The sequence below is a fragment of the Hypanus sabinus genome, chromosome 6 (genome assembly GCF_030144855.1).
Source record: "Hypanus sabinus isolate sHypSab1 chromosome 6, sHypSab1.hap1, whole genome shotgun sequence".
In the NCBI taxonomy this organism is placed as follows: domain Eukaryota; kingdom Metazoa; phylum Chordata; class Chondrichthyes; order Myliobatiformes; family Dasyatidae; genus Hypanus; species Hypanus sabinus.
Window position 1 is genome coordinate 7,265,971 of NC_082711.1, and position 12,720 is coordinate 7,278,690.

At 43.6% G+C, this 12,720-nt stretch overlaps 1 protein-coding gene across 1 annotated transcript in view; it reads left to right on the forward strand.

The window, feature by feature from the left end:
• zgc:63863 (uncharacterized protein LOC393372 homolog) overlaps nucleotides 1-12,720 on the forward strand; it is a 55,785-nt gene that overhangs the window by 11,657 nt on the left and 31,408 nt on the right. Inside the window, exons 4-5 of the mRNA XM_059971632.1 lie at nucleotides 3,837-4,023; nucleotides 10,289-10,390. Of these exons, the coding sequence (XP_059827615.1) occupies nucleotides 3,837-4,023; nucleotides 10,289-10,390 (289 nt within the window). The remainder of the gene's footprint in view (nucleotides 1-3,836; nucleotides 4,024-10,288; nucleotides 10,391-12,720) is intronic.

Genomic DNA, 12,720 nt, shown 5'->3' on the forward strand with positions numbered 1-12,720 from the left:
GGGTAGAAAGGAATTGCCAGCATTTTGGGTTGAAACCCTATATTAGGACTGAGAGGGAGAAGGTGGAGTAAGAAGGGGGACTGGTAGATGATAGGTGGAATAAGATTGGGAGAGTAGTTTGGGGGATTGTTGAGAAAAGCTGGTAGATGAGTGAAGTGGGGGAGTGATTAGGGGAGTGGTGTGGGGGATACAGGTGGCGGAGGGGAAGTGTTGAGACAGGCTAGTGGGTGATAGGTGATTGTCTTTGGATTTTTTTCTTGTGATTGCAAGACCCTGTTGGACATTGGTAGTGTGGAAAACTGTAAGGCCAATTCACTGATGTATTGGTGAGACTGGCGGCAGGGGAGCTGCCTGGCCTTGGTTGTGCTACGGGCCAGGCCTCATTTGTACCATGGGGTTGCTTGTTGTGGCCGCGAGGAGGGCGTTGCTGGAACTGGTTGTGTGTCACTGGATTCCATGCTGGGTTGGAGACTTGCACTTCCTGTCGACGCTGCTCTCCGTTTGCTCAGTGGGAGCAAACAGACTGAATTCACCTGCAGCTGCACTGTTAGACAAGGAACTGTTGTGGGCTATTCTTATAGAAGCAAGGCTCCAGGACAACGTTCATGCATGATCAATTAACAGGCCATGACACTCAGGGACTAGGGCTTTATTATTATTATTATTATTTAATGTACTTTTTTGTAACTATGTTTTTCTGCTATCATAATTATATGTGTTGTGTGTGACTGTACACTATTTTGTTTGGCTGTATTCATGTGTATAGTTGAATGACAGTTCTGCCTGGATCCATGGATGTGGTGGGTGTGGAGTCTCCTCTGCCATTCAATCATGGCTGATCCATTCACCTCCTCTCCCTTCTCAGCCCTACTCCCCAGCCTTCTCCGTGTATCCTTTGATGCCGTGTCCAATCAAGAACCTATCAATCTCTGCTGTCAATCCACCCAATGACCTGACCTCACAGCTGCCTGTGGTAATAAATTCTACAAATTCACCAACTTCTGGCTAAAGAAATTTCTCTGCATCTCAGCTTTGTAAGAGCACCCCTGTGTCCTGAGTCTGTGCCCTCTTGTCCATGGCTCCACCAACCATGGGAAACATCCTTTCCACATCTACTCAGTCTAGGCCTTTCAACATTTGAAAGGTCTCAATGAGATTCCCCCTCATCCTTCTAAATTCCAGCAAGTACAGACCCAGAGCCATCAAGCGTTCCTCATATGATAACCTTTTCATTTCTGGAATCATCCTTGTGAACCTCCTCTGGACCATCTCCAATGCCAGCACATCTTTTCTTAGTTGAGGAGCCCAAAACTGTTTACACTATTCAAGGTGAGGTCTTACCAGTGTCTTATAAAGCGTCAGCATCACATCCTATCTTTTGTATTCTAGACCTCTTGAAATGAATGCTAACATTGCATCTGCATTCTTCACCACTGACTGTACCTGCAAGTTAACCTGTAGGGTGTTCTACATGAGGACTCTCAAGTCTCCCCATTTAGAAAATAGTCTGCACATTTATCTCTACTACCAAAATGCATGACCATGCATTTTCCAACATTGTATTTCATTTGCCACTTTCTTGCCCATTCTCCTAGTAAGTCCTTCCGCATCCTACCTGCCCCTCCACCAATTTTTGTATCATCTATAAACGTCGCAGCAAAGCCATCTATTCCATCATCAAAATCATTGATATACAGCATGAAAAGAAGCAGTCCCAACACAAACCACTGTGGAACACCACTAGTCACTGGCAGCCAACCAGAAAAGGATTCTTTTATTCCCATTTGCTGCCAAAGCTCTAACCTTGCCAGTAACTTTCCTGTAATACTATGGGCTCTTAACTTGGTAAGCAGCCTCATGTGTGGCATCTTGTCAAAAGTCCAAATTTGCAATATCCACTGCATCCTTTTATCTATTCTACTGGTAATCTTCTCAAAGAATTCCAACAGATTGGTCAGGCAGGATTTTCCCTGAAGGAAACATCGCTGACTTTGTCCCATCTTGTCCTTGCTGAGGAAAGTCCATGTCCCACCCCCCATCCTCATCACATTCTACAGGGGTTGTATTGAGAGCATTCTGAGCAGCTGCATTACTGCCTGGTTCGGAAATTGCACCATCTTGGATCGCAAGACCCAGCAGTGGATAGTGAGGTCAGCTGAGAAGATTATCGGGGTCTCTCTTCCCGCCATCACGGACATTTACACTACACGCTGCATCCACAAAGGAAACAGCATTACGAAGGACTCCATGCACCCCTCATACAATCTCTTTTCCCTCCTGGCGTCTGGGAAAAGGCTCCGAAGCATTTGGGCTCTCACGACCAGACTATGTAACAGTTTCTTCCCCCAAGCCATCAGACTCCTCAATACCCGAAGCCTGGACTGATACCTTACTGCCCTATTGTCCTGTTTATTATTTATTGTAATGCCTGCACTGTTTTTGTGCACTTTACGCAGTCCAGTGTAGGTCTGTAGTCTAGTGTAGCTTTCTCTGTGTTGTTTTTTTTATGTAGTTCAGTCTAGTTTTTGTACTGTGTCATGTAACACCATGGTCCTGAAAAATTTTGTCTCATTTTTACTATGTACTGTACCAGCAGTAATGGTCGAAATGACAATAAAAGTGAATTGACTTCAAGTGTACTTCATAACCTCATCCTTTACAATTGACTCCAACATCTTCCCAACCACTGAGGTCAGGCTAACTGGTCTCTTATTTCCTTTCTACTGCTTTCCTCTTGTCTTAAAGAGTGGTGTGACATTTGCAGTTTTCCAGTCCTCTGGCACCATGCCAGAGTCCAGTGATTTTTGAAAGATCATTACAATTGTTTCCACAATCTCTACTGCTACGTCTTTCAGAACCTTAGGGCGCAGTTCATCTGGTCCGGGTGACTGATGTACCCTCAGGTCTTTCAGCTTTTTGAGCACCCCTTCTCTAAATAGTAACTACACCTGCTTCTCTTTCCTCACATCCTTCAACATCTGGCACACTGTGTTTAACAAAGTGAAGACTGATGCAAAATACTCATTTAGTTCATCTGCCATCTCCGTTGTTAACAACCCTGCTGTTATTTCTCTGGCCTCATTTTCTAGTGGTCCTATACCCACTCTCATCTCTCTTTTTTACATACTTGAAAAAGCTTTTACTATCCACTTCAATATTGTTTGCTAGCTTGCTTTTGTATTTCATCTTTTCCATCCTAATGATTCTTTTAGTTGGTCTGTCAGTTTTTAAAAGCCCAATCCTCTATCTTCCTGCTAATTTTTGCTTTTTTTTGTATGCCCTCTTTTGTTTTTCCATTAGCTTTGACTTCCCTTATCAGCCACGGTTGTACTATTTGCCATTTGAGTATTTTTGGAATGCATCTATTTTTCCCAGAAACTCATGCCATTGCTGCTCTGCTGTCATCCCTGTCAGCATCTCCTAATTTACTTTGACCAACTTCTCTCTCATACCACTGTAATTTCTTTTACTCCACTGAAACACTGCTATATCAGAGTTTACTTTCCCCTTATCAAATTTCAAGTTGAGCTCAAACATATTGTGATCATTGTCTCCTAAGGGTTCTTTTACCTTAAGCTCCCTAATCACCTTCTGGTTCATTATATAAGTACCTAATTGGTACCAACATCTTCCGTATTTGAATTGATGCAATAGCATTTGATAATTTATGGTGGGGCTGAATAGCAAATAATGCTTTTTTCCTTTCATATACTCTGGCACTTCTGTTTAGAACCTCATTGAAACAGGGTGTTTATGTGATTGTGTGTGTGTGTGTGTTAGTTATGTCCTCTACTGCATTTTCATTTGTTAACTACTTGTTACCTTGTTACTCTCAGGGATGCGGGCTGATCAGCGAGCAGTCCTACAAGAACAACTGATTAATGTCATCCTGTATGTGTTGCAAAGGAACAAACAGCTTCACTATTACCAAGGCTACCATGATATCGTTGTGACCTTCCTTCTGGTGGTTGGGGAAAGGATGGCCATCGCACTCATGGAGATTCTGTCTTCTCATCATCTCAGGTGAACAGACACCCCTGTAGTTTCCATCACAGATCTGGGGCTCTGGATGCTTGTGGTAGAACATAGAATGTGTCTCTGTGTGATTGCTCTGTCCTTTAGAATATAGAAAGTAGAATAATACAGCATTGTGCGGGCCTTTCAGCCCAAATGTTAAATATACATAGACCAGTACAGTACAGGGATAGAACTTTGGGCCCAATTGTTACATGCAACATAGACCAGTACAGCTCAGGAACAGACTTTTTGCCAGAAATGTTATTTACACATAGACAGGAACAGACCTTTCGGCCTACACTGTTACAAACAATGTGGACCATTACTGCACAGGAACAGACCTTTTGGCCCAAATGTTATATACAATATAGATCAACACAGGAACAGAGATTTTGGCCCAAATGTTATATACAACATAGACCAATACAGTACAGTAATAATGCCTTATTAAAATCTATGTAGACAACATCCACAGCTCTTCCTTCTTCATTCACCCTCATCACCTCGTCAAAAAACTCAAACAAGTTTGTAAGATACGACTTGCTCCACACTAAGCTCTGCTGGCTCTTCCAAATGCTCATCAATCCTATCCCTAAGGATTCTCCCAGTAACTTCCCTACCACTGACATGAGATTCTCCAGCCTGTAGTTTCCAGGATTATCCCTGGTTCCCTTCTTGAATAATAGAACAAATATTCAAGTAAAAATACAAATACATATCTCCATGTTGGGTTTTACCTTTTAACCTGCTCCAAGATCAATGTAATCCTTCCCTCCTACATAAAGTTCCATTTTTCTATCATTCATGTGCCTATCATGTCCCTAATGTGTCTGCTACTTCTAGCACCTCTGGCAGTGCATTACACAGACACACACACAAAAACACACCATTCTATGTTTTTTTTAAAAAAAAACTACCTCTGACATCACTCCATTACTTTCCTCCAAACACCTTAAAATGATGCTTCCTCAAATTAGCCGGTTATCTAAGAAAAAATGTTTTGGCACAAGAGAGGATGCAGAGGAGGTTCATGAGAATAGTTATGGGAATGAAAGGAGGAACATTTGATGTCTCTGAGCCTGTACTTGCTATAGTTTAGAAAATTGAAACCTATCAAATATTAAAAAGTCTAGATAGAGTGAACGTGGAGAGGATGTTTCCTATAGTGGGGGAGTCTAGGACCAGAGGACACAGAGAGAGTAGATATGGAGTGGATGTTTCCTATAGTGGGGGAGTCTGGGACCAGAGGACACAGAGAGAGTAGATATGGAGCGGATGTTTCCTATAGTGGGGGAGTCTAGGACCAGAGGACACAGAGAGAGTAGATATGGAGAGGTTGTTTCCTATATTGGGGGAGTCTAGGACCAGAGGACCCAGAGAGAGTAGATATGGAGAGGATGTTTCCTATAGTGGGGGAGTCTAGGACCAGAGGACAGAGAGAGAGTAGATATGGAGAGGTTGTTTCCTATAGTGGGGGAGTCTAGGACCAGAGGACACTGAGTAGATATGGAGAGGATGTTTCCTATAGTGGGGGAGTCTAGGACCAGAGGACACAGATAGAGTAGATATGGAGAGGATGTTTCCTATAGTGGGGGAGTCTAGGACCAGAGGACCCAGAGAGAGTAGATATGGAGAGGATGTTTCCTATAGTGGGGGAGTCTAGGACCAGAGGACAGAGAGAGAGTAGATATGGAGAGGTTGTTTCCTATAGTGGGGGAGTCTAGGACCAGAGGACACTGAGTAGATATGGAGAGGATGTTTCCTATAGTGGGGGAGTCTAGGACCAGAGGACACAGATAGAGTAGATATGGAGAGGATATTTCCTATAGTGGGGGAGTCTAGGACCAGAGGACACAGAGAGAGTAGATATGGAGAGGATGTTTCCTATAGTGGGGGAGTCTAGGACCAGAGGACACAGATAGAGTAGATATGGAGAGGATGTTTCCTATAGTGGGGGAGTCTAGGACCAGAGGACACAGATAGAGTAGATATGGAGAGGATGTTTCCTATAGTGGGGGAGTCTAGGACCAGTGGGCGCAGCCTCAGAATTGGGGGATGATCATTTAGAACTGAGATGAGGTACCTGTTTCGCAAGTGGGCAGTAAATCTGTGGAATTCATTGCCATAGACTGTTGTAGAAGTCAAGTCGTGTATATTTAAAGCAGAGGTTGATAGGTTTTTGATCAGTCAGGGTGTCAAAAGTTATGGGCAGAAAGCAAAGAGTGGATTGAGAGAGATAATAAATTAGCCATGATGGAATGGCAGAGCGACTGAATGGGTCGAATGGCTTAATTCTGCTGCTATGTCTGATGGTCTTATGTACTTGTGCCCAGATATTGAGAGATGTGTACAATTTCACACAAGTCTCTAACTTTGCCAACAGGAACTGGGTGCAGTTTATAAGACCATAAGACATAGGAGCAGAATTAGGACATTCAGTCCATCAACTCTGCTTTGCCTTTTCATCATGGCTGATGATTATTCCTCTCAACCTCATTCTCCTGCCTTCTCCTCATAATCTTTGATGCCCTAATTTATCGAGAACCTATCAGCCTCTGCTTAATATACCTTATGATTTGGCTTCCACAGCCATTTGTGGCAATGAATTCCACAGGTTCACCACCCTCTGGTTAAAGATTTTTTTCTTATCCTTGTTCTAAGTAGACTTCTTTCATTTCTGAGGCTGTGCCCTCTGATCCTCAACTCCCCCACTATAGGAAAGATCCTCTTCACATCCACTTTATCCAGACCTTTCAATATTAGATAGGTTTCAATGAGAACACCCCTCAATCTTCTAAACTCCAATGTGTACAGGCCCAGAGCAATCAAATGCTCCTCATACGATAACTCTTTATTCCTGGGATCATTCTTGTGAACCTCCTGAACTCTTTCCAATGCTAGCACATCTTTCCTTAAATATAGGGCCCAAAGCTGCTCACAGTACTCCACATGTGGTCTGACCAATGCCTTATAAAACCTCAGCATTACATTCTTGCTCTTGTATTTAGTCCTCTCTTAATGAATGCTGATACTGACTCAAACTGCAAATTAACCTTTAGGGAATCCTACACAAGGACTCCCAAGTCCCTCTGCACCTCTGATTTAGGAATTTTCTCCTCGTTTTAAAAAATAGTGTACGCCTTTATTCTTTCTGCAAAAGTGCATGACCGTACACTTACCTATGTTATATTCCATTTGCTGCTTCTTTGCCCATTCCCCCCAATCCTTCTGCAGGCTTCTGACTCCCAAGAGCTGTGCAACTTGGATGCTTTGTTTGACTTGGTTAGGAATGGAATAGATAAGAAACAGGATTGGTCCTGGACTGACCTCTGCCATTCTAGTCCGATTTCCCATTCAGAAATGTAACTGGATAAGATTCAGATGGACTCCTGGTGGCTGAAAGTTGAGGCTGGAGGCTTGGAATAAAAGTATCAATGTCTCATTGGTATTTTACAATGAGACAGGGAAGTTACAGTAGGGTACAGCAACTGTGTGTACGAAGGCTGTAATAAATCTAGTCAAGAAGGGAAAAAAAAGCTTAAAAAGCATCAGAGAGTTAGATAATAGGGATCTAGAAAATTATAAAGCTATCAGGAAGGAGCTTAAGAAGGAAATTAGGAGAGCCAGAAGGGGCCATGAGAATGCCTTGGTGAGCAGGATTAAGGAAAACTCCAAGGCAGTCTACAGGTATGTGAAAAGCAAGAGGATAAGATGTGAAAGAATAGGACCTATCAAGTGTGACAGTGGGAAAGTGTGTATGGAACTGGAGGAAATAGCAGGGGTACTTAATGAATACTTCAGTATTCACTATGGAAAAGGATCTTGGTGATTGTAGTGCTGACGCAGCAGACTGAAAAGCTTGAGCATGTAGATATTAAGAAAGAGGATGTGGAAAGCATCAAGTTGGATAAGTTGCCAGGACTGCATGAGATGTACCCCAGGCTACTGTCGGGGGCAAGGGAGGAGATTGCTGGGCCTCTGGTGATGATCTTTGAATCATCAATGGGGATGGGAGAGGTTCCGAAGAATTGGAGGGTTGCGGATGTGGTTCCTTTATTCAAGAAAGGGAGTAGGGATAGCCTAGGAAATTATAGACCAGTGAGTCTTACTTCAGTGGTTGGTAAGCTGATGGAAAGGATCCTGGGAGGCAGGACTTATGAACATTTGGAGAGGTATAATATGATTAGGAATAGTCAGCATGGCATTGTCAAGGGCAGGTTGTGTCTTACGAGCCTGATTGAATTTTTTGATGATATGACTAAACACATTGATGAAGGAAGAGCAGTAGATGTAGTGTATATGGATTTCAGCAAGGTATTTGATAAGGTACTCCATGCAAGGCTTATTGAGAAGGTAAAGAGGCATGGGATCCAAGGGGACATTGCTTTGTGGATCCAGAACTGCCTTGCCCACAGAAGGCAAAGAGTGGTTGTAGACAGGTCATATTCTGTATGGAAGTCGGTGACTAGTGGTGTGCCTGAGGGATCTGTTCTGGGACCCTTACTCTTCATTATTTTTATAAATGACCTGGATGAGGAACTGGAGGGATGGGTTAGTAAATTTGCTGATGGCACAAAGATTGGCGGTGTTGTGGATTTGTGAAGGGCTGTTAGAGGTTACAATGGGACATTGATAGGATGTAAAACTGGGCTTAGAAATGGCAGATGGAGTTCAACCCAGATATGTGTGAAGTGGTTCATTTTGGTAGGTCAAATACGAAGGCAGAATATAGTATTAATGGTAAGACTCTTGGCAGTGTGGAGGATCAGAGGGATCTTGGGGTCCGAGTCCATAGGATGCACAAAGCAGCTGTGCAGGTTGACGCTGTGGTTAAGAAGGCATATGCTGTATTGGCCTTCATCAATTGTGGAATTGAATTTAGGAGCTGAGAGGTAATGTTGCAGCTATATAGGACCCTGGTCAGACCCCACTTGGATTACTGTGCTCAGTTCTGGTCGCCTCACTACAGGAAGGATGTGGAAGCCATAGAAAGGGTGCAGAGGAGATTTACAAGGATGTTGCCTGGATTGGACAGCATGCCTTATGAGAATAGGCTGAGTGAACTCAGCCTTTTCTCTTTGGAGCAATGGAGAATGAGAGGTGACTTGATAGAGGTGTATAAGATCATGAGAGGCATTGATCATGTGGATAGTCAGGCTTTTTCTCATGGCTGAAATGGTTGCCACAAGAGGACACAGGTTTAAGATGCTGAGGAGTATGTACAGAGGTGATATCAGGGATAAGATCTTTACTCAGAGAGTAGTGAGTCCATGGAATGTACTGCTGGCAACGGTGGTGGAGGCGGATATAATAGGGTCTTTTAAGAGACATTTAGATAGGTACATGGAGCTTAGTAAATTAGAAGGCTATGGGGAAGTCTAGTAATTTCTAAGGTAGGGACATGTTCAGCACAACTCTGTGGGCCGAAGGGCCTGTATTGTGCTGTAGGGTTTCTATGTTTCTATTTATCTTTATTATACTGGAATACACATACACACAGGCATACAAACCCACACTCAGATAACTGCTTCACTCTGAGCGTGGGAGGAGTGTGGAAGGAGTTGCCTGTGGAGGTGGTAGATGAAGGTTTGAATGCAACATTTAAGATAAATTTGTGTAGATACTTGGATTGGCGGTGGGGTTTTGAGGTCTATGGTCCAGGAGCTGGTTGATGGGAAAACCAGGCCAGTGTAGTCTAAATGGGATGAACGGTCTGTTTCTTTACTATAGTGCTCTATGAAAAAAGTTTGTCACTATCCGTCAGGGTTGTCTATTGTATCTGGTCCTCCTGGTGAGGTCTCCTCTAAATCAATGAGCCCTGACATAGATTGTGGGACCACTTCATTGAGTACCATCATTGTATTTACCACAAAAGGTGGGCTTTGTTGGTGGCCACTCATTGTAATTCTACTTATCCAAACTTTTCTTAAACTTGAAATTGAGCTCGCGTCCACCACTCGTGCTGGCAGTTCATTCCACACTCTCATGACCCTCTGACTGAAGAAGTGTCCCCTTAAGTTCCCCTTAAACCTCCCACCTTTCACCCTTAAGCCATGACCTCTGGTGGTAGCCCCACTCAACTGGTCATTGTAAATTGTCCCATGATTAGGTTGGGATTTAATTTGTGGTTGCTGGGTGGCATGGCTCGAAGGGCCTATTCCGCACTATGTCTCTGAAATGTCAATCACTGTGACGGATGTACTGGAGGGTACAGGGACCTACGTGATGTCAAGTGAGGTTGAACGATAACTCTTTTCTTTGTGCTTTTCAGGGATTTCATGGATCCCACAATGGACAGCACTAAACATATCTTAAATTACCTAATGCCAATTCTGGAGCAGGTGAAGCCAGATCTCCACAACTTTATGCAGAGGTAAGCCTGGAATTGTATCTCTCGCCTATCGCCTGCCAGCTTGTACTCCTTTCCTCTCCCCCCACCCCACCTTCTTATTCTGGCTTCTGCCCCCTTTTCCAGACTTAAAATGGTCCAAAACATTGGCAGTTTATTCCCCTCCATAGATGGTGCCTGACCTGCTGAGTTCCTCCAGCATTTTGTGTGTGCTGCTCAAGAAGTTAGACAAACTTGTTTAGTCTGGAGCGTGGGAGGCTGAGGGCTGACCTGACAGAAGTTTATATAATTAGGAGCAGCTTTGCTGGGGTTTTAATGTCCTGGTTAAGATTTCTACTGCTAATGCTGTGGGGTACTTCATTTAGTAGCTTTCTGTAAAAACAGTTTGTCATGCTGGTAGAATATTTTGGTTTCAGCTAAAGATGAGGGACTCTGATGTTCAGCTTCAAAATGTTGCGTCAGCCAATCAGGATGGTGGAATTGGCGGAAGGTTCCAGAGAGCTGGGCAGAGAGATTTGTGATCTTTTGGCGGGAGCTGTGGAGCGCAACACAAGGGAACGTGCTGCAGAGTCCCTGCTGCATGAAGGGCTTTGTGCAGATGAATAGCTCCAGGGAGGAAGGGCCAGAGGGAGAGAGAGAGAGAGAGAGAGGAGAGAGAGTGAGTTTGTTCAAGTTGGACTTTAAGGGAAGTTCGGAATGTGTGTGCTTCCATGTAGACCATTGGTCTAGCGTGTGAGTAAAAGGCAACTTCAGTATGAGCTCAACAGTTTTGTGCACATTGAACTGGTTTAACTGTGATAAGCCCTTTCATTTTCTTTTTCTTTTCTTATTGACTGATAAGCTGAAATTTGTATATACATTCCCTTTTTAATTTTATGTGATTATCTTTTTTCTGGCCAATGGACAATCCAGTATGGAAGCATTTAAAATGCATTTGCTCAGATCAAAATTTTTTTAATTGGAACAGCACAATGTTCCTGTTTGGTTGAACCCAAATCATACAGACCCTAGACATATATTGTTTTGAAGCCTTCTCATTGCTGAGTCTTGTGGCTGTTAGTACAGCTAGCTGACGAGCCAAGTTTGTATATGAGCTCGGTGAGAAGGTTACACACTTAGTTAGGGTAGAAGTGTTAAATACAGTACAGCACATGGTTAAGGTGTGAGAGGGAAATATTAAAGGAAATTTATGAGGCAGGTTTTTTTTTACACAGAGTAGTGGGTGCCTGGGACAATCTGCTAGGGATATTGTGGAAGCAGATACAATAATGAACACGAGATCCTGCCGATGCTGGAAATCCAGAGCAACACACACACAAAATGCTGGTGGATCTCGGCAGGTCAGGCAGCATCCATGGAGGGGAATAAACAGTCGACGTTTCAGGCTGAGATCCAGCATTTATGATAGATAAGTTTAGGTAGTTGTTTCTTTAGATGTGATAGGCGTTTAGTTAGGTGTGGTGGGGTAGAGATACATCTCTACCAAGGAGGTGGAAGGCACTCCTTCACTCTGCTAGCCTGCAGGTCACCCTTGGGCAAGGTGTAGCACCTGCTTAGCCCTCCCCCGATCAGCGTCATGTGAAGCCATGGGATTGGGGGGGGATGGGGGTGGAAGAAGGCAATGACAAATCTATAGAAAAATTTTCCAAGAACAATCATGGTCATGACCATGATTACCCACATCATACGATGTGGCACATGATGATGCTGTTGGCACACGAATATGTAGGGAATGGTGGGATATAGACCACTTGCAGGCAGAAGGTTTTAGTTTAATTTTGCATTGTATTCAGTACAGACATTGAGCCAAAGGGTCTGTTATTGTGCTGTACCATTCTACAATAGGATTCTGGTTTAATATCTTGTCTGAGAGAGATCTCCTAGGATAGTGAAGCTGTGGTGGAGCTTCAGCCTGGGAGTGCCATGTTAATGTAGCGGTTTGCGTGATGCTATTGCAGCTGGGGGCATCAGAGTTCGGAGTTCAATTCTGACGCCATCTGTAAGAAGTTTGTACGTCCTTCCCATGAGTGTGTGGGTTTACTCCACTGCTCCAGTTTCCTCCGTCAGTCCAAAGACGTACCGTTTAGTAGGTTAATTGGTCATTGTAAATTATTCCGTGTTTAGGCTAGGGTTAAATAGATGGGTTGCTGGGTGCTGTGACTTGTTGGGCCAGAAGAGCCTGATCCCCTCTGTGTCTCTAAATAAATAAACTATGTGCCAAGATCCCTGACTGAGATGTTCTGTTCATGAGGAGAGGTGCTGCGTGTGGGTACAGAGGGACATGAAAGCTAGGACTCAGAGTGACTACTGTCAGAATCGGGTTTATTATTACTGACATATTTTGTGAATTTGTT